Raw genomic sequence first — 22134 nt, 5'->3', positions numbered from 1 at the left:
GCCTCAATTAATCCTCACAACAGCCTTTTGAAGTTAGCCTTAGATCTGATTCCCATGCACGCGAAATTCTGAGTGGGGGAATCACCAAGAAATGTTCAACCTTCGAAAATAAATAAGCAGTAATTTCAGGTTAGCACATTTAATAACGTTTGCAGAAATGTTTTGATTTTCTCACTAGTCCTTCCGAAGCCCGGCCAGGAGTCAGGGTTTTCACAGACGGTTGCCACCTGTCTGTTGACACCACGGTTATCCTGATAGCCTGCGAGTAGGCTCTATGGATTCCTGTGCTTCCGCAGGAGCTACTTATTCTGTAATTTTAGATGAAACCAGGAGTAAGAAACGTTGTTTAATAACTGAGGATCCCACAGATAAAGAAGTGAAAGTTTATGCAAAGAACAAAGGAGCCAAATGGAGGTTCAGTTGGACAGGGATGCCCGGCTCCTCTCTCAGTAACTGCTCGTAAACAATATAGAGCAAGGCCCCCAAGTTAAAGAATGTTTTGGTGCAGGGACTTTGCAGGCAAGGACTCTTGTAAGGAAGCTCTAAAATAATGGGGCTGGGCTAACGTCACCTGTGACTCCACCTGGCATTGTTAGTGACTTCAAAATTTTTTATTTTATAAATTTTAAAAAATTTATAAACTGAACTGTTACGTATTTTCACTTAGACTGTTGCCTAATTGTTCATGTAATACCCCAAGGTAGGGAGGCATAGCTAACATTTTTCCTCTCGACTGGAATGCATCTTTTGCTTTGTCTTTTTTCCTTAGAAGAAAATTATTTTAATCTAAGCATTATTTAATTACATTCAGATGGCCAATAGACACATGAAAAGATGCTCAACATCACTAATTATTAGAGAAATGCAAATCAAAACTACAATGAGGTATCACCTCACACTGGTCAGGATGGCCATTATTAAAAAGTCTACAAATAATAAATGCTGGAGAGGGTATGGAGAAAAGGGAACCCTCCTGCACTGTTGGTGGGAATGTAAGCTGATACAGCCACTATGGAGAACAGTATGGAGGTTCCTCAGAAAGCTAAAAATAGAATTACCATATGATCCAGCAATCCCATTCCTGGGCATATATCCGGACAAAACTATAACTCAAAAAGATACATGCACCCTAGTATTCACAGCAGCACTATTCACAATAGCCAAGACATGGAAATGACCTAAATGTCCATCAACAGATGAATGGATAAAGAAGATGTGGTGCATATATACAATGGAATACTACTCAACCATAAAAAAGAATGAAATAATGCCATTTGCAGCAACATAGATGGACCAAGAGATTATACTAAGTTAGACGGAAAGAGAAAGACAAATACCATATGATATCACTTATATGTGGAATCTAAAATATGACACAAATGAACTTATCTATGAAACAGAAACAGACTCAAAGACATAGAGAACAGACTTGTGGCTGCCAAGGGGAAGGGAGGGTGATGGAGGGATGCAGTGGGAGTATGGGGTTGGTAGATGCAAACTAGTAGATACAGGATGGATAAACAACGAGGTCCTACTGTATAGCACAGGGAACTATATTCAACAGACAAACCGTAACAGAAAAGAGAAGAAAAATAAAGAGTATTTGATTTTACCTTACATAATTCCTTATTTAATGCTCTTCCTTTCTTTATATAAATCTAAGTTGTACCTTATCATATTCCTTCTCCCAGAAGAACTTCTTTTAACATTTCTTGCAGAGTCAGCTGTTTTTGTTTGTCTGATAAAATATTTCTCCTTTTGAGGTATAATTTTTGCTGGATATAGAATTCTACACATTACTCTATATAAAATACATAAACAACAAGGATCTACTCTATAGCACAGGGAACTATATTCAGTATCTTGTAATAACCTATAATGGAAAAGAATCTGAAGCTGTACACCTGAAACTAACACAATATTGTAAATAAACTATAAATATAAAAAAATGTGTAACTATGTATGGTGGTGATGTTAACTAAACTTATTGTGGTGATCATTTTGCAATATATACAAATATTGAATCACTACATGAAACTAATATGCTATATATAAATTATACCTCAATTTAAAAAATAAAGGACAAAATTTTTTTTAATTAAAAAAAGTTACCAGGTCTTCCCTGGTGGCGCAGTGGTTGAGAGTCCGCCTGCCGATGCAGGGGACACGGGTTCGTGCCCCGGTCCGGGAGGATCCCACATGCCGCGGAGCGGCTGGGCCCGTGAGCCATGGCCGCTGAGCCTGCGCGTCCGGAGCCTGTGCTCCGCAACGGGAGAAGCCACAACAGTGAGAGGCCCGCGTACCACAAAAAAAAAAAAAAAAAAAAAAAGTTACCAGTTTTAAGGAACTGAACCACTGCGTAAATCCAGAGATTTGTGGATGAGGAGGCAGACTCAGAAAGTAAATCCCTTGGTCTGAAAGCAGCCAGGTCTCTGACTTCAAAGCCCTTAACCACTTAAGGAAGCAGGTCACTTGAACATTAGAAAGTAGGAAAATAAAAACAAAGTTTAAGGTAAAAACATAAAGGTTAAGTGAAGAGGAACGAGAGTCAGAAATTCTTTACATTTTAGAATATCTAGTAGCTCCTCCACATGATGATATGTGAATTCTTATGATTATTTACTGGTCACGGTCTACAATTACACTGTTTTTAAGGGATGCCACTTAATGATCATTTAATTGAAAGTCCCTGGAGTTACCTGTGGTCATGAGGTGTCAACAGACTTGACAGGTCACAGCTGTCTGCAGATCACTCGTCTGTGGGTAAGCTACAGCTAGAGACGAGTCACTAGACCAGTATCACGTCCCAGGAAAGAGCGGTGGGATATTGTGATTTATAATAAGAGAGGGGCTGGGGGTCGAATCAATCACCAGCGGTCAGTGATTTAATCAATTGTGCCTATGTGGTGGGGCCTCCAAAACACCCCAAGGAGGGTGTTGGGAGAGCTGCTGAGTTGAGGGATATGTGGACATGCTGGGAGAGGGGTCACTCTGAGAGGGACGGAAGCTCCTCGCCCTCCCCAGGCCTTGCCCTACTCACCTCTTCCATCTGGCTGCTCCTGAGTTATACCCTTTTATGCTAGATTACCAAATCTAGTTAAGTAAAATCCTTCTCTGAGTCCTGTAAGCCACTCCAGAAAATTAATTGAACTCAAGGAGGGGGTTGTGGGCACCTCTGATTTATGGCTGGTTTGTCAAAAGCACAGGTGACAACCTGCACTTATGATTGGCATCTGAAGTGGAGGGGGCAGTCTAGCAGGACTGAACCCTTAACCTGTGGGATCTGATGCTCTCTCCAGCTAGGCAGTTATCAGAATTGAGTTAGTGTAGGAACCCAGCAGGTGTTGCAGAATTGCTTGATGGGTGGAAAACCCACCTGCCTGGTGTCAAAGTGAAGTAGTATAACAGAGCATGTTAAAGTAAGGAGACACTGCATTCATTGCGTTAATACAGTTCACATGCTTTTTTGAAGGACATGTATGACAAGTCTAGGGCCTTTTGGAAAATCTAAATTGATCAGACAAGAAAATAAAGATCACAAACATTTGTAGTTATTAAAGAGAAGAAAGTAAACAAGATGAGAAATCCTTGTGTAGTGAGTCAATATTTTGAAATAGTAATCTCTCTTTCCTCCCTCCTCCTCTTGTCCCTTCCTTTCAATTAAATTACCTCATTCTTTACTAATTGAATCAAGGAAGGGATGTGACAGCAAGACAGAGAAAAAAGAGCCTCTTCCAGGTTTCTGAGTTTCCAGAAACAAAGCTTTCAGGCATCGCACCAGGGGTTCTAACTATGCAGCTTCTTCTCACCCCTTAGGGGATATTTGAAAGGCGTTGTATACTAGTTGGGGGGTAGGTGTTTTTCACAACAACCGGGGACATTATTCCATCATCTAAAAATAGTGGGTGAGGCCAGGGATGCTAAAGAGCGGGGAAAATCCTGCAGGACAAGGAAGGGCTGACCCCAAGTGCCAAGAGCACCTCTCTTAGAACTCACTGACAGGCAAGGATATGGAGAAACTGGAACCCTGTGCATTCAGCCACTCTGGAAAACAATATAGCAGTGCCTCAAAAATTAAACTTAGAATTACCACATGACCCAGCAATTTTTACCTCTGGGTATAGACCCCTCCAAAAATTGAAAGCAGGGACCCAAATAGATACTTGTACAACAGTGTTCATAGCAGAATTATTCATGATAGCCAAAAGGCGGAAACAACCAAAATGTCCATTGTCGCACAAACGTGTTCCATCCATACAATGGAATATTATTCAGCCTTAAAAAGGAAGGACATTCTGACACAGGCTACGACACGGATAAACACCGAAGACATTATGCTGAGTGAAATAAGCCAGACACAAAAGGACACATATTGTACAGTTCCACTTGTATGACGTACTTAAGTCAAATTCATAGCGACACGAAGCAGAATGCCGATTCCCAGGGGCTGGGGGTGGGGAATGGGGAGTTAGTGTTTAACGGGGACAGAATTTCAGTTTGGGAAGATGAAAAAGTTCTGGAAATGGAGAGCAGTGATGGTCACACAACAATCGGAATGTACTTAATGCCACTTAAAATTGGTTAAAATGATAAATTTTACGTTATATGTATTTTACCACAATTAAAACAAAACAAAACTCACTCAGTGGCAGAGGAGACCTTGAAAGCAAGTCTTTTCTGCCCTGAGGCCCATAAAAAGATTCCTAGGCTGGGAGAAGCGGCAAGGGAGGCCAGGAGGAGAGGCAGGCAGTGATGGGTTTCTGAGAAAGGCCCTGCTCACTGTTCTTGGGGAATGGTCAAAACCTTCACAGATCTCAGAAGGGGAAACTTGGACCACGCTTCCTGGTACAGCCCTGAGAATGGCAAGAATTTGGAAGAGGGACAAATATGGCTCTGTGCCATGTCTTGGCCACCCCAGGTCTTAGCCTCACAAAATCCCCAGGCCCCAGTGAGTGTACGAGCAGAAGAACAACTGCTGAGTGCCCAAGAGTGGTGGGGAAGTGGCAGAAAGAGGCACAGGAGCTGAGGGCAGGCAGAGGGAGCTGAAGCAACCTCACAGGATTGAATTTATGACCATGAACAGCCCAGGCTGATGGGCAACTCAGTGTCCCCCAAGCACACAGACACTATGGAGGATCAGATGAGTCCCTCCAGTGCTTGGCTCTGTGTAAGCCTCCCCGGAATCTGCGTGTGACACCAGAAACCGAGAAAGGTCTTGAAGTGACTGAATGAGGGTTTGAAACAGAACCACAGTTGCACCACAAGGTTACATTTATTGCAGCTGAACCTCCAGCCCCACATGCAAAGCCATCCTTACTCCCTCCAGCTCTCTAAAGGTTACGGAGCCACTGGGGGCCTTCAGCAGAACATCCTAATTTTCCACTCGTATGAGGACCTCCACCATTAGTGAGTTCAATCGCTATCACTGTGCTTTTCCTCTGTTCACAAAATGTTTCTGCACCGTGTTGGGTGGAGGTGCTTCAGCAGAGCACCCCCAGCCCTTGTCCAAGGCAGCACAGCCCGCCCGGAAGCAGTTTTCCACTGTAGGTGCCTATTTTCTATTTGGGCATGGAGCAAGGAAGTGAGCTGAATGAGTATGATTAAGCTCCTGGCCTGCGATGCTCCCCACATGGTCTTGCTTTTGTTTTTCTTTAAAGGAATGATGTTAAACCCTAGTGGCTCCCCCAAACACCTGGATTTTAGTATCTGAAAATTTAAGATAATTACCAAAACATAATTCCTAATTAATATAGCTTTCATCTGCTCATATCAATTTAATATTATTCCCAGTGTTAATTTCAAGTTCTAAATACAGTCTCCTGTAACAGGCAGCTCACATAGAATCCCATCTCTTCATTTCACTAATTCTACTGCAGATAAGTGTTCCCTTGGCTATTCGGGCAAATCCTTGTAATCCTGGGAATGTGGTCGTTAAGTAACTAACCTCTGGTTGGAAAAAACAAATACCAGTCCTGGTCTTCATCACATTTCGATCCTCTATGGAGCCCAGGTTTGGGCAGTTTCCAGTTTTCTGTGTCTCGAGACTTCAGTTGCCTGTAAGGCTTCTGAATTCTGTCCTCCCGGCATGTCTGCTGTGGGGCGTCTCACAGCGCTAGCTCAGCCCACCCCGGCACACTCTCAGGCTTGCTCCCTCTCCCTCGCCCTCTCACCCTGGGAATTAAAGGTATGTGCTCTGCAGTCTCAGTAACCTGGCTTTTAAGTGAGACCACAGTACAAAATAATAAATGAGATTTTAAACAATGTTTGAAGTGGGTGCAAGCCACACTGTAGGTTTCCAGACGGATATTCTTGCAGAAGCCATTGTGGAAGATGACGAAAGGCAAATGAATCACAGATGAGGGCGAAACAAAAACAAATGAAGTAAGGAAAATGAACAGACACAGATTTTAGAAGTGATTTTCTATTCCTAATTAGGCTTGATACACCATGCTTGGTTACTAGTATGTCTTCATTCATGTCTTTTGACCTTCTTAAAAAAAGAAACAAAGAAGTTACTTCAAGGGACCCCCCGTTTCAGTTCCGGTGTGTGGCTCAATACATTTACGGCCAGAGTCCGGCAGCCATCACACACCTACAGTAATGCCTGCCTTCTTGGTCACGGGGTGCTGCCTGGATCTCATTTCATTACTCAGGACAATATGACATTCATGTCCACAGCACTCTATGTTGCTCCAGGTCTGAACACGGGCATGGAGTAACCATAAAAGGAATGGATAAGGGGACTACAACACATAGCTCTGGGAACCCACTGACGGCCAATTTACTAGCCCAGGTAGGCACGACCACTGTAAGCTAGAATAGTACCCCAAATGACAAAGACAGGAGCAAGAGAATGAATAATTACCTAATGGCTGACTGCAGACGCTGATTTGTTTTCATACTTTTAGGCTGAATATACCAGCTTGATGAAAGCTTTGAAAAACCAAGTATAATTCTTTATTAAAATAAAAAGCACAGTGAGTTATGCTTTTAAAAAAGATTAACTTTAGGGAACTAGATATTTTCATGGCTCCACTGATGACTTGCTAATTGACAAAGGGAAAATGCATCTGGCGAGTTCAGCAAGCTGGGGCTGCAACTAGTCTGCTTATTTTAACCAGTCTACTTTCCTATCTGGATGTATGTGTAGAATATGCAAATCAAATAAAATACTTATATTTTACTGTATACATCTGAGTTAAATTGTCCAGATTTGGTTGTCAAAAGTTGACTTTGGAAACTGCTAAAATCCACTTCCGATAATAATGAGGTGATTATCAATTGGGCATGATGAAAACAGCACAGGATTGGGAGCTGTGACACCTATGTGAGAGCCCACTCTCCTATGCTTGTATACTCAACAAACAGTCCTTAGTGTCTTTGGACCTCAATTTCCTTGCTTAAATATGCCAATGGTTAGAATAAAGACTCTTAACTTGGGTTGAAAGGGTCCATGAATCCCCTGAAATTAAACTATTTCATGTGTATTAGTGTAGAGCCTTTCTCTGAGGAGAGGTGTGGTAGATTAGACACACAAGCAGCAACAATTCTCATCTAAAGGTATTATGTGATTCCCTGTCCCTGGGTATGTGGTGGCCTTGCAACTTGCCCTGACCAACAGGATGAGGCAGAAGTGATAAGTGATGTTATGTGACTTCTAAACCTTGACCTTGCTGCTTCTGCCCTCGTTCTCCTGGAAGGCTGCCCACCATGTAAACAAGCCCTGGCACCCCAGCTGGCAGCCAGCAACAACCATTGGGCATGTGGCTGAGGAGGTCCTGGACCATCCAGTCTCAGTTAAGCTAAGGATGACTGAAGCTGCCTGAGGGATCCCAGATGAAACCAGCCAGCTGGGCCCAGGAAAACAGAATTGTGAGCAAATTAATAGTAGCTGCTTTAAGCCACTAAGTTCTGGAGTGGTCAGTTACACTGTATTATTTAACTACTCCAAGAGTGTATTAAGCTTTTATCGAATTCTCAAGGGTTATGACTTTCTGAATTTGAATTAGATTATTTCAAAGGTTATGCTTCCTTGTCTCTGCTCTCTTTGTTAATTATGTCATAGGTATAATTTAACGTGGCAGTCTTGCATTCAAACTGCATTTTAAAGTAAATTTTAGAATTTTTGAACTGAAGAATCAGCAGGTCATTGAGTCTACAGTTCAAAGACATTTTCTACTTCCCTCTTAAAAAAAAATGTGGAACAGTCCTCAGGCACATCTTACAATCTTCATATTTTTAATGATTAAAGCAATTTCATCTGAAAATTCTATTAATATTTCGGTTTGTTATTTCCAGACCAATGTTTCAACTTATTTAGGACAGCGAGCATTTGCTCCTAAGTGATCTTATTCTTCAATCCCTCTTACCAAACTTTGTCCCATCCTTTCTAAAGTGTAACATAGAGTCTGAGGGAGTGGTCACCTTGTATCTTTACTGCTGACATAACATGGATGAAACGCCATCCCAGCCATGCATGGATTCTACACTTGCTTTTGTTTCTGACAGCCCTCTTCATCATTGGGAATGTTAGCCTCCTTCTGGATTTAGTCTTTCTGACTCTTTTCTCACATGTTCTTGGCAGTTTTTTTATATCCATCCTTGTTTTCCCAGATCATCATTCACACTTTACATACACCATTTAAAAATATATCTGATCTCAACAAACAGCTTCCTGCACAAAGAGAGTAAATCTTCTTGGCTACCTCCTTCCTTTTTCTTCTTCTCCTCCCCACCCCGACCCACCCTCGCTTTGGACCATTTACAACTGTAGCATCAGAAGTTCATTTTGAGGACTCTCCCCTGATTCTTTTTGGAATCTCAGACCAGGGGGTCAAAGTCAAGCTTTTATAATTTCCTGAGATAATTAAAAACTCAAACTAACCGACTGTATGTCTGGCAGTGACCACATCTCTCTGGAATTTTCTGATGGCCAGGTGGCCCTCTTCCAGGATTCCTGTCACTTCTGATTTTCCGTGCAGAGCCTCTGAGGTGGCCAGAATTAGAAGCAGGGTGTTAATCCTCTTCATCACTTCCTCTCCCTTCTGAAAGATGAAATTATCATGTGGGTTAGCGATTCTCAACCTGGCTGCACGCTGGAATCACTAGGGGGCGGGGGCACTTAACAAACAAATAAACTAAAGTCTGGGGCCCTACCCTGAGAGATTCTGCTCTCAGGGTAGAATGGGTGGAGCCTGCCTATCCATTTTTTAAAAAAGAAGTCTGGGATTATTCTAACGTGCAGCCGGGGCTGAGAGCACTAACTGAGGTAAATCATGAATTTATCAGAGGTTCTGAGTTTAGAAAATGAGACATCTGGCAGATGCCAGGATAGCTGAAGCCCCCATCATTGAGAGTCCGAATGCTTCTCTTCCCTAATCCATTAATTTTTAACACAGGCAATCTAGTTCTAGCATGTCTATACAGGACAATGACAACCAGACTATGATATTACTTTCTGATTGCTGATATTAATCTCAACACAGCTCTAACATCTTTAAACAAGATGAAGCTAGACAGCAAAAAGTCCTTTGAAAAGTTCAGAAAATAGTTGGGGACAGTAGCTTTTCTGAAATTCAAATAAAGATGAGCTACACTGCTGTGGATGGTTTTCCTTATTAGTTAAGAGAGTAGTTTGACAAAGGAAGTGTATTGCAAATGAAAAAATAAAGTAAAATTTTTTTCTCCTTCTTTGATCAATTTTCAGGATGCTAATTCTGTGTTAGTCAAAAGGCAATTGAGATGTCAAATACATTATATTTTTGAAAAAATCTCTCACCATACATCACATATATTACATACTTAGGCTTTAAAATTTTTTTAAAAAATTCTAATTGTTATCATCACCAAGTATGCAAATGCAACTTTTCATGAGGCTATTACTCTTTCACAATGGAAACGGCCTTGTTTCTAGTTAGTGGCAGAACTGATTTTGGTGTCATTCGCAGAAGTAGGCTAAGTGTCAGCCAAGCTGGGATGCTGAGGCGTGAACAGCAAATCAATTCTGAAGGAGCATCTTTTCAAAGGACCTACTGAGGGCACAGCTGCATCTTGGCGACCACAGCACACGCTGGGATGGCACAAGCATGATTACGCCAAGTAGGTGGTGTTAGACACTAGAGGCAGGCAGGGGAATTCAGCCTCCTATGAACTAGAGATGACCAGGGGAGAGCAGTTTTCCTGAATGCTTACTGCAGGAATAGAAGCTGTAGAGTCTAGCTCTAACCTGTTCCAAGTTAGCTGTGTAGAAACTGCTTTCTGCGGACAGAAGTCCAGAGGTATGCTCTGTAGAATCTAAAAACAGAAAGGATGAGCAATATTCTCATGCTGAAATACTGCAACTGCTTTCAATCAAGCAGGCCCTTTTGGAATCACATGCATGTTGTCAATATTTCAGTTTTGCAAACATTTTGCAATATGGTATCATCTGACAAACTCTCAACAATGTATATTTCCACTTTCTAAAGAAAGCACATGTAGAAAATGGTGTCAAATAACATGAAAGGGTGTGTTTTGAAACTGTGGACACTAAGAAAACTAGTGTTGCTTCTCTTTCCAACTCTAACTCATGCCACATTGAGCTAGGATTACAGGAGGTGAAAATAATGCATGAGAAGATGGTGGAATGAAAAAGAAATCTTGACAAAACAAGACAGAGCTAACAGCATAGTGAAAGCAACTGCTACAGGGTTTCCTAAAATTGGTGCATGTAACTCAGACCGAGAGATATTTTAACCTCTCTCTCATTTTACTTAGACATACCCAAATACACACAAATATTTCACCATCTACTGCCAAATATCAACAATGAAAACGATGTATATACTTTTGTTCTGTAACAGGGCAAGAACTGCAGATACATGCATAAGTGTTTACAGAAGTTTTAAAAACTCTTGTTATATTTCTCCTCCTACCGAAATTGTACAGTCTTTCTAAACAACTCTATTGACTTTCCTGGAGAAAAGAGAAGATTCCCACTGCTTCAAATTAAGGTCCACATATTAGCAGAGGAATTACTGGTTATGACCAATGGAAGACAGATTGGCTGTTCCTTCAATTAGAAGTATGTACATTCACTTTATAAATAGTTTGCCATTGGGAGGCAAGCACTTCAGATCTCAGGTGTGTATCCATGATTAATTTTTCCACCTCTTTCCTTAGTAGGACAGGAAAAAACATACTTAGTACCCTAATGTTTTGATTTTGCAAGGAATATAACCAACCTCCCGATTTCATGGTAAACCAGGAGGCCTTCCTACTTTGGCACAGTTCAGCCAGGACTGCACAAATGACTGGGATCAAAAGAAGACATTCTGCTTCTTCACTTGAACTGAGTGTGAATTAATTTAAAATGTCAAACTTGATTTCGATAAAAGAGACTTGAAAAACAATACTGTTTGGTTAAGAAAGAGGTTAATGAGGAAAATGTAATCCCCACTCAAATGCCATTGGAATGCAAAGCCACATTTATTTGCATGTGTGGTAGCTGTAAAAGGTCCAAGGAATTTTGTTTTCAGTGTTTTGAATTGTTTATAATGTATTCTCTTTTTATTCCATCTACTAACAATTCCCAGAAATGATGGAAATCAAAAGATGGAAAAACATAATGGCACTTGGATTCTAAGAAAATTACCAGTTGCCACATCTGCTCTAGCCACAGTTCATGAAGCAGGTGATTATGGAGACAATAAAGAAAAATGTTATTAAGTCAGTAAAAATCCCTTGAACCTTGCCAATTCTGTGATAGAGCCTTGAAGTCTGACACTCCAAAACAGTCCATGAAAAATTTTGCAACAAAATTTTCACTACTAATGATGCTCATTTGCAAGCACAGAGTTCAGATATTCCAGGCTGTGGGACATAAAACACACTGTACAATTTCTTTGACCTTGTTACGTTTTATTAAAGCATTTACCAAAGTGTCAAATAAAACAAATCTATTATTTAAAAATCAACCCTGGAAAGTCATTGGCTTTTCAACAGACGAGTTTTTCATCGCACTTTTAAGTATTTTTCCGCACATTTCAGGGCCAGGAACTGCTTCATTGAGAGCACTGGGTTTCAAAACAATGCCATTTCCCCAGGATCAGCAGCCAGAGCAGAGCACTGTGCTGGGAGCACCGGCCATCAGTTAACGAGGAGCCAGGCCCTCGCAGACTTGGCAGAAAGTCTGCCCTGTTAATGTTCAGGCCACAGTTCACCTACTATGGAGCTGCTGCTCTATAGGTTAGGATTACCGTTGCTTAAAGTTTTATTTAATGCCTTGATCCATCACTTGAATGGCCTCCTTAGGCTTTCAAATATGGAAGAATGAAAATGAGACAAGAATTAACGTTTTTATGGCCTCTCCTAATATTTCTATTTCCAGAAAATTCTTTCAGATACAGAGAGTGATACAATTCTACAGTGATGAAATCCCTTCAGAAACCTCTCCTATTTCCCTCCCCCGAAGTTTTCAGGGGACAGGACCGCCTGTAGAGTAACTCCCTGCACCCCTTCCTGACCTTGCCCGTTGGTGCATTTGGAAGAACCACCAGCCTTTTTGGACTAAACCTGGGCTGGGGTGAGAGGTGCAATGTATTAGGCCTCTAAAGTCCCAACCACTTCACAGAAATCAATAAACTAATACAGAATTAATACTTTTTGAAAGTTTTAGCACCATGTCCCTCCTGGGTTCCTGCAGCCAGTCATCACTGCGGCGCTGCCTCTATCTACATCATTGCTGGCGTGTAGCAAGAGGGACTGAAGACCAAGTGCAGACCAAGGGCAGTCATTTCCACTCCCACTTCATTGGCCAGAGCAAGTTCACATGATCACACCCAAGTGCAGCAGACGTCTCCTCCTGCAGGGAGGGGTACCGCGCCCGAGAGCAGTGAGACCAGAGCAACCAAGTCCTCCTGGACAACAATCAGTAAGGGACATATATTCAGTCTTGTCTCTGCTCAGGAAGAACTGCTGAGCCAGAGAATCAGCTCCGGAATAAGAGCTGCAGTTCAGGGCGTTAAGGTGGGGCCAGGCAGCAAGGCAGACGGAGGAAGTGGCCCCGGAGTCTAGCCACAGTCCGCCACTGTGGCCGGGATCGGCAGCGCCCATCCAGCACTGCGTTCACACTGAGCCAGGCTGACTTGCTCAAGTCACTTGCTGTTCAGTCTCGGGCTGGAAACCAAAAACTCGCTCTCTTCCCTTAACTAGGGTAAAGGCTCACTGGGAGTGAATGCCCAGAAATTAGAGCACAGGACAGGACAATATTCAATTAACTAACAAAATGGGCAGAGCAGACAGTCATGGAGCCCTAGCGAAAACGTGTGCCTACACTCTCAAAAAAATTGCTGGTTTTCCTGCTTTGCTGCAAAATCCAGAGAGGGAAGCTGGGAGAAGGGAGGCTTTGTGGTGAGAGAGGCAGAACAAGCTGCAGGTTTCAGGACAGCAGGCAAGCTCTCCTGGCCCTGGCTCATCACCCCCAAAGGTCCCCCCACCGAGGACGGTCACCTCACCAGCTGCAGGGTCTACGCCATACTCTATGCCCAGACCGTCCTCTCCCAATGTCAGTCAGGGCTCAATACAGGAAACGGAAAACACCCCAGATCTTTCAAGCTCAGAGGGATTTAATACAAGCTATCACATGGAAGGGCTGGAGGAGCAGCCGTGAGAGCCCCCATACCCTCTAAGCTGGGGACCAGGCAGTGGGCCATGGGATGCAGCCACTGCCCACACTCATGCCTTCCAGAGCCTTCTTGGGCACCTACACAGCTGAGGAAAGACAGCGTCCTCCTCTTTTCTGCCTTTCAAATCTTATGTGACTGCATTTCATTATCAGAACCTGCCCTGCATCCTGCCTCTGGCTGCAGAAGTTACTGGGAATTCTAGCTTGTGTACCCCAGGCCCTGCAGCACAAGGAGTTCCATCGGCAAGAGCATGGCTCTCCTCCAGGGACAGGCAACCACAGTCCTCAGTGGCTGCCAAGAGTAAGGTGCCCTGGACCCCTCCTCTCCTGAGTCCCCTCAAGATGGAGAGTCCCTAAACTAACCAGTCAGAGCCGCTGTTACTGAGTCACCCTCCTCCAGATGTGATCCCCTGGCAGCCTTGACTGTCAGGGGACTGGCTTGGGGTAGGGGCAGGCAGCCTTCATGGAATTAAGGTGGTATTAAGGCCAAGATCTTAGGAGTGCTCTCCTCTTGCCCTGCCAGTCACCTTCTCCCCCAACACCCTTCTCAAAACAGACCGCTGGTTCTCAAGGTCTGGTCCTGGGCCAGCAGCACCGGCATCACTTGGGAATGTGTTAGAAACGCACCCCAGCCTGGGTGCATCAAAGCTGGCGGGTGGTAGAGCCAAGCAATCTGTAGCTTAACAAGCCCTCTGGCTGATTCTGCTGCACGCCAAAGTTTGAGAACCCCTGCAGTTGGGAATTAGACATTTCTGGAACAAGAGAAAGTGGAAACAATGCCCACCTGATTACTAAGGGTGAACATGGCATACATCTCAGCAGAGGTCTGGTCAGGCTAAGATGGAGCCTGGGCTAGGTCCATTGCCCCAAAGTCCAAATCTACGTCTCCTTTCCCTCTGGTTGACCACGTGGGACAGGGTCAAAGCAATGACCAGCGTGTTTGCAGGGGAAGAGAGAGAAGGGAGGCCATACCCAATCTGGATCTGGCTCAGGTAACCAATTCCAGTATCTGGAGTGGAAAAAAGACAGGCCTGGCTGACATTCCTGAGGACAGGCTCCTATACCAGGAAATAGGAGCAAAAGCCAAAGGGAGCCATCGACTCTTAAAACGAAAAACCTACCCCTCTAGTAAACACGGTTTAATCAAAGTCTTGTAGTATCTGCTCCCCTTAGACACTGGGGCAGAGAGGAAGATGAGGGACAGAAGCATTCCTCGTGCCCCGTGTCAATCCCTGAGCTCCTAAATTGGTCTAAGACTATTCTACCTGCCCCTGCTAAGATAAGCTAAGACCAAGACTCCCCGTTCCAAGACTTCTGACTCCAGCTGCCCCTCCCCCTGCACACCCAGGTTGAAGAAGCAGAATTCTTCTTTGGATTTTGCTGCAGAGGTTCTGTTCCCATCTTCCTGTTGCCACCTTCCTCTCTGAGGCCTGGGGCTCCATCTCATTCTTCCATGCCCATCTTTTTCCCGGGGTCTGAGGCCTGATGTGATCTCTTATCAAGCATTACTTTTGTAACCAGGAAAGAACCCACTGTGCTGAGATTTTAAAAACTGAATACCCACCTCCCGATCTCATTTCCCTGAGGGTCATGCTCAGTGTCAGGTCTACAAGGGGACATATACCCTCTAGTTCACTGCAGAGCACCAGGAGGCGGCAGGAGCCCCAACCCTGCACCCCAAACTTCAAGAGCGTAACATGGATGGGAACCTTGTTAGATTTTTCTACAACCATAGCTTTCAAACTTCTTTTTACTGTAATCCATGATAAGAAATACATTTTGCACTGCGACTCAGTACACACGTATATATACACGAGAAGAAAGACTTATGAAAGAATATCCTTAACATCCTTCTAATATTTTCTATTCCACTTTAAAAATGCTAGTCAAATCCCACGTTACTGAGTTACTAATGGTTGGCAACCTGTGGTATGAAAAACACTGAAGTCCACGCTGTAATAAACTCACCAGCGGCACCCCAGAGAAGGCAGCATTAATAGCACTCTCATTGTGACCAGCATTGCTGAGAGCTCTGTGTTTGTATGTGTGTTACTGTCATTTCAATTAAAATCCTAAAATCGCTACAGGCCATAATTCCAACGCTATGCTCCTAGTATTCCAACAAATACAAAAAAATTACTTTTACTGGATTCATCTTAACTTCGAATTTGGTGATGATTTGAAACAGCAGCACGTGTGGATGGCTAAACTCTCATTACCAGATAAGCAGTTATTTTCTAAGTTTCAACAAACATTTTTGTTCAATGTAGTTTGGTTTAAATCAAGTAAATGGATATAATCGCATAATCGAGTTTCTCTCTTCTCCCTGTTAAATAAAAGCAGTTCAAAGACTGGAAACATTTCAAGGATAAAAAACGGGGTTTGAAAGCTGAAACGTGTGCCTTTCCTAATAGATTCAGACCCTCAGCTGTCATATGAGGGCAGCTGGAAGCCCTCCTTTCACAGCTGGGCCAGTTCTGCCTCTTTCGGACCTGCACCGACTCTGTCCCTCATCTCAGGTAGGCCCAGCACACGACACCGGGGCCTCTCCTGTCCCCGCAGTGCGGGCCCGCGCGTCATCTGCAGTGCAGACAGGCAGACACAGGATGTTGGCAGATTGGAACGGGCTTGCCCCGCTCCGCGCCCTCCTTCCCCAAATCAAAACCCACCGAAAACACCGCAAAGAGCCAGGAAACCTCATGGCGTTAATTGCTTCCATTCCCCAAGCTGCATGTGGCACACAGGACACCTCGTATCCCTCCAGGGGTGCGCAGGGGAGGGCGGAGGGTGCAGGGAGGGAGCGCCAGCCCGGCCCACCCTTCCTCCCGGCTCTGCGCCCTGGGCTCGGGCCTGGCTTGAGGGTTGGCGCCACCTGGCTTTTTCGAGGAGAGGCGGAAGGTCGAGTAAGTGGGCGAGGTGCTACGGGCACTGCGGAGGGAAGGCGCCCCCCCTCAAAGCCCTGGGGCGGCCGGGCAGTTGGCAACCGCGCACCGCGGAAGGACAGGCAATTACCCTCCGGGGAACCGAAAACCAAGGAATTTCCCTCGCTACTGATGTTAGAAGAGCAGATTCCACATTTAGGGCAGGCCCGAAGCGCAGAAATAACTGTGGCAACTCAAAGCATTATCAGCACTGGTCAATTTACGCCTTGATGGGCTCTGGCTGGTTTTACCGATCAGCTATTTTGCGCAAACTTCCTACACTGACCTGCGGGAAAAGAAAGGAGACAGGAGAAGGGGCTCTGATCTCCACGCAGGTGCAGCACTGGAAAGGGGGCAGCTTGTTAAAGGAACCCCCTGTGCCTGGGTTTGTTCACATGCAAAATGGGGAAAACCACATGTTCAGTAACTGCTACAAGTAACCTTTGTGAAAATAAAACTAAAGCCCACCGGGAGGTGCTTTCGACGTTACAGCTTTAGTAGAAAAGTACAATCACAGTCGTAATAAAAATGGTAATGGACTCTAACACCCATTCAGAGCTCTATAAATCTGCACTGTTTGTGTGCATGGATGTGAGGAACTCACAGAAGGACAATGGAAGACACTACTACTAACCTGAACTAGTTATCTAAAGTAATTACCTATCCACCTATTTCAGCTGGCCTTTTAAAGGGGGGAGGATCTAGAGAAAGGTACGTTTGGAAGCTGCTTTTCCATGTAACCATGAAGGTGCACCAACAGACACATGGATGCATGTAACAGGCACACATTACGTGCGTGAATGGAAATGAGTACATGCACGGGAAATGTGGGTTTGCATTTATTATAATAATGACTCAGGTACGGTGCTACACAGTTTACTGGAGACTTTGCCATTCACTTTTCATTTAACCCTCACAACATTAGGGGGCGTCATTAATCCCCACTTTACAGGTGAAAAAACTGCAGTTCAGAAAAAAATAACTTGCCCCAAATCTTGATGATGAGAAGCTATAATACCAAAGATATTCATTCTAATTCTGGGCCATTCTCATATTCAGCAAACACGTGATGGACACCCACTGTATGCCAGTAAAGCATTGTGGCCACAAAGATTAAAGACCTATTCTACTGCCTTCGGGAACTCACACCTAGTGGAAAAGAGAAATGACACGCCTGTAGAATATAAACTGTAGTCAGCCTGAGCCCAAAAAGAGCAGACACCCAGGTGGAATCTTGAAGGACAAGGAGAATGACATCCTTCTACCTTATGGATGAGGAGGAAGGTGTGCAGCAGGCAGAGGGACAACACGTGCAGAGACATGAAGGCAAAAGAAACTGGGCTCTTCAGCACAGTTCAGCAGAGCCAGGGCTCAGCGTGTGTGAAGGGAAAGTGGTGAGAACGGAGATGTTATGTGAGGAGCATCACATGCTCGCATTTGGGTTTTCCTGAAGTCTATGCAGAGTGAATGAAAGATTTAGAGTAGGGGCATGACATGATCAAACTGCATTATATAAAGATGACACCGGCTGCTGGGAGCACAGACTGGAGAGCACACTGGCAGTAGGAGCAATAATGGAATGACGCAAACTCAGTACCTGTCATCACTGAGGCAGGAGGTAGAGAGGGTGGATTTGAAAGATAATAGGAGGACCTGGGGGGAGTTGCCAGGTTACGGCCTAGCTCCTGACTGATGGTGGTGCCATTCATAGAGCCTAGGAGAACAGACTATGAGTGTGCAACAGGGACTAAAAACACATTCCGTTCTGAGCGTGACGAGTTTTCAAAATCTAAGTACATCTACTTAGGACGTGAAAATGTCCTCCAGCAAGGGGTGGGATATTTGGGTCTAGCACTCCTAGAAGAGGTCTGAATTGTAGAAAAATATGCCATCAACGTCACGTGAAACCATAGAATGGCTAATAAAAACAATAACGGTAGTAACGATAATCATTGCTAACATGCATCTAGTACTTACTACATACGTAGCACTGTGAAAAGCACGTTTAGTAGATTTTCTCATTTAATCCTTATAACCATCTCAGGAAGTATTTGGATTGACTATAGCCCAGGGAGAGGTTTTCATATAGGAAGAGAAATGGTCCAGAACAGGACCCTGAGGATGAGGTTTAGGAGGAATGGGCAGAGAGCTCTTTGTACTCTATTGCACAGCTAGAGTTGCAACGAACACCTTACATAATCGCCCAGATTCAAAGGTGGAAGGTGGGTATCCTTGCTCCGGTCCTACCTAGGGCAACAGCTTGGAGTGGCTGTCTGGGCTGGGTGGCCCATTGCCACAGGCCTAAGCTCCCTGCTGAGGGAGACCCCCTCAGCCCTGGTGCTATGTGGGGTTCTTTTAGCCTCCAAGTTGTCAAGGTCCCCCAGCCTGCAGGTGAGAGAGGAAGAGGCTGCTTCAGTGCAGAGAAACTGCCTGTTGCGCTACACACCCACGGGAAACACATTACAACTGTTCCTCTGAAACACTCTGGATTCCAGCCAGGCAGCATCAACAGGCTCATCAAGGTCGACCAAGACAGGAGAAAGCACCCACACTTAACATCCAACATGGCAGACAGTTCCCCACATCCTTATCTCACATCAAGAAGGTGCTTCCCCAAAGCAAGCAAGAGCAGCTTTACCATCTTACTATTAATGCTGGATAATTGCTTTGTTAGCTCTTCCACCTGCACCCAATGTTGATAATTTGGGAGTGTGTTGTGTGAGGGAAAAGGATCAGTGAAATATTAGTCTGAACACTGGCTTTACTTTATAAATTTGTTAATTATTGTTTTGCCTCTTTATTAAGTTTGATCATGGATTTCTACCTCTAAAGAGACTCTAAAGACATGTGAGACTTGTGGCTGTATCCTCATTAGAGGACCTGTAACCTTGGCCCAAAGCTCCTTGTGGGCTCACAGTCCACACAATAGAGCAGGAATGTTTAAAGAAGCGCAGCACAAGTGACACGGTGCTGACTTCGAGTTTTGCCTTAAATTTGTACTCCTGAATCCAAGACTATTATGTTCTGGTCTGGGTATTGCTGTTCTGAATGAGAAGTGGGGTGAGGAATGTGGATGGCTGGGTGGTAGAAGGAAATATCCTAGAGACTTGACCCATGCTCACCTGGCCCGTCTCTCCAATAATTTTCACAGAGTATGGCACTGAGCAAGAAGCCATCCTGGGCTCTCTAGCTGTGCGACCAGGGGAAATCAGCTCTCTGGGCTCGTGTGCTCATCTGCAAGAAGAAGGGACAGAAGCAGCTCTAAAGAACTATGCAGGTTTAACATTCATTGATTAACTTATTAACTTAATACAGGAATAAGCAGGGTGTCGGTGTTGGCTCTGTTGCTTCTTCATCTGGTAGGGGTAAGGGACTCACTGTATGTTGATACATACAATAGCATCAGAGAATATAAAAACAGAAATTGGGTTTGTGAACCAATAGATTACCAGGATTAAAAATTAATAACATAAGTACATGCGTATGCATACACACAAATATATAATACACACATATAATAAAAATTAAAAACGTGTATATAGAGAGAGAAATAAATCCAGAGAAATTGACTGGTCGGGACATGCAGCAGGTTGATGGCAAAGCCAGGTGTAAAATCCAGATTTTCTAACTGCTTGTCAGGTAAGTTGCCCACCGGTCTGGGTATATAAGCCACATAAGTCACCAGACACTGGAAGATTTGATGAGATTCATGTTTAACCAGCTCCATGTGCGGCGGTGTTTCCTTCCCCCACTATCATCAGTAGCGCATTAGAAAAAGCTGCATGTTCTGGCGACGGCATGGATCTTTTGTTAAATGGGAGCCCCCAAGAATTTACTCCTACCTTTAATACTAACCCTACGTGTAAATGTGCTGAAGGAGAATAGCCTGAGATCATTTTTCAGAGGAGACAGCAATCCATTTAACAAAAGTGGCGAGAAGAGACGAAATGATCCAGCTTGTCCTTCCACTGAGGGCTGTGAGGGGCAGTGAGCTCTTAGGCATCAGCCTGGGAGAGAGAGCACTTCCCCAGCTCCATCCTAGCCTATGCCCTGGGCTAGTAACTACCTAGTTAGGGCCCAGCTCACCTTCCAGGAAGTTCAGAAGTTGAACCTAGATCATTTTAATGACCCCTCACATTCTGAGATTTCACCTTGAGAAATAAATTCCTGAAGCAAACCGCCTGAACTTCGAGCCAACTGTCCCTTGCCTCTCTCTGCTAGGTTATTTAAAGAACTGCGATACCGGTCTCCTACTGTTTAGCAGTAATAATGATTTTAACATAGCTGTTAATGAGGAAGAGAAGCTTTGCACCTAAATCTTGTTTAGACTGAAGTAAAAAGTAAACTGAAGCCAGGTTTGCAGGCTTTTCCTTCCCTTCAATTCAATATTCATTAACTATTGAAGAGCCCTGACCTAAGGAGAGCAAGGCGCTGAGGCCTGAGGACTCAGGACTCAGCTGGTGTAACGTGACATTAAGGGCTCGCTTACCAGCAGGAAACTTACCTGCTTTTGCAGGTAAAATGCCAGAAGCGACCTGGCGCTTCTGCTCTGGGTCCCGGGCGAGTCAGGGCTCTGCGGTCCCCCAGCCCCTTCCCGGGTGAGCATCACATCCCGAAAGGTCGTGGATCGCCTCGCAGCCTCCTCGCGAGCCCGTGGCTCCCTCCCACTGGGGGAGAAAACAAGAAAAGCCTGGGGTGAGGGCGGAGCGGGGATGGACAAAAAGGTAAGGAAGAAAATCCTGCGAAACATGTTTTGGCAGGTCCGGCATTCGAAGACCGCCATGTGCGCTCCATATTGCGCAGCTCCGGTCTTTGATGTTTTTCCTGAAAGTAGAGACATTATTCTTTCTCCAACCGCGCCTGAGCCCCACAGACAGGAGAACAGCGAGGCGAGGGTGCGGGCCCCCAGTAGGCCGGCCACGTGGACCGAGGTGCTGTCCCGACGCCCGCGGCCCCGCGCTCTCCCGTCGCGGACACCGGCCCGGCTGGCCCCGAGGCGTCCTGCCCACGGCGGTTAAGAGTTAGGAGTTACCTCAGGACCCTCGGCTCTTTGGAGTTTACCGAATGGCCCCCCACGGGCCCACTGTCAAGTCCTCCTTCCCTTTGCCTCCCTCTACCCGTGGCCGGACGGCACGGCGGACTTCCGAGGACTCTAAATCCGCTCGGGCTCCTCCCGGGAACGGGGAGGTAACGGCCGCCAACAGCCGCCAACGGCCGGCACCCAGAAGCGGGAAAGCCCCCGCTGCCGGGCGGGAGGGCGGCGCGGACGCGGTCGCAGGTCTCGCGCGACGCGAGGCTTCGACAACCCCGGCGCCTCGCAAGTGGGCGGGGCGGGAAGGGCCAGCCCGCGAGAGCAGCGACGTCGGAGCTCCCGCCGCTTCCGGGTCTCCACGAGCTCTTCCGGGGTGCGCACCACGCGGACGGAGTCGGCGTCTGTGGGTAGCTACAAATGCGTAAGGGAAGGTTAGCGCCGAAAAAGAGCTGTAACAACTTTAGCCGACAGTAACGTCCGGGTGGGGGACAGCAGGACCCTTCCAGTTAGTCACGATC

General features: G+C 45.2%; 1 protein-coding gene across 7 annotated transcripts in view; it reads right to left on the bottom strand.

The window, feature by feature from the left end:
* Positions 1 to 21879, bottom strand: part of LOC309824623 (uncharacterized protein) — a 53310-nt gene extending 31431 nt beyond the window's left edge. For 6 of the 7 annotated variants that reach the window (XM_082657615.1, XM_082657616.1, XM_082657613.1 and 3 more), the window contains exons 1-5: positions 21617 to 21879; positions 21089 to 21251; positions 19707 to 19818; positions 10192 to 10293; positions 8885 to 9044 (exon numbers count right to left, since the gene is read on the bottom strand). In XM_082657615.1, the coding sequence (XP_082513741.1) occupies positions 8885 to 9044; positions 10192 to 10293; positions 19707 to 19760 (316 nt within the window). In that variant the 5' untranslated portion in view covers positions 19761 to 19818; positions 21089 to 21251; positions 21617 to 21879. The remainder of the gene's footprint in view (positions 1 to 8884; positions 9045 to 10191; positions 10294 to 19706; positions 19819 to 21088; positions 21252 to 21616) is intronic. The other variant, XR_014296951.1, reaches the window with a different exon arrangement.
* Positions 21880 to 22134: the final 255 nt, after the last annotated feature.

Source organism: Grampus griseus (assembly GCF_964374135.1).
Source record: "Grampus griseus genome assembly, chromosome: 6".
Classification (NCBI taxonomy): Eukaryota; Metazoa; Chordata; class Mammalia; order Artiodactyla; family Delphinidae; genus Grampus; species Grampus griseus.
This window is presented reverse-complemented; position numbering and strand designations above follow the sequence as displayed.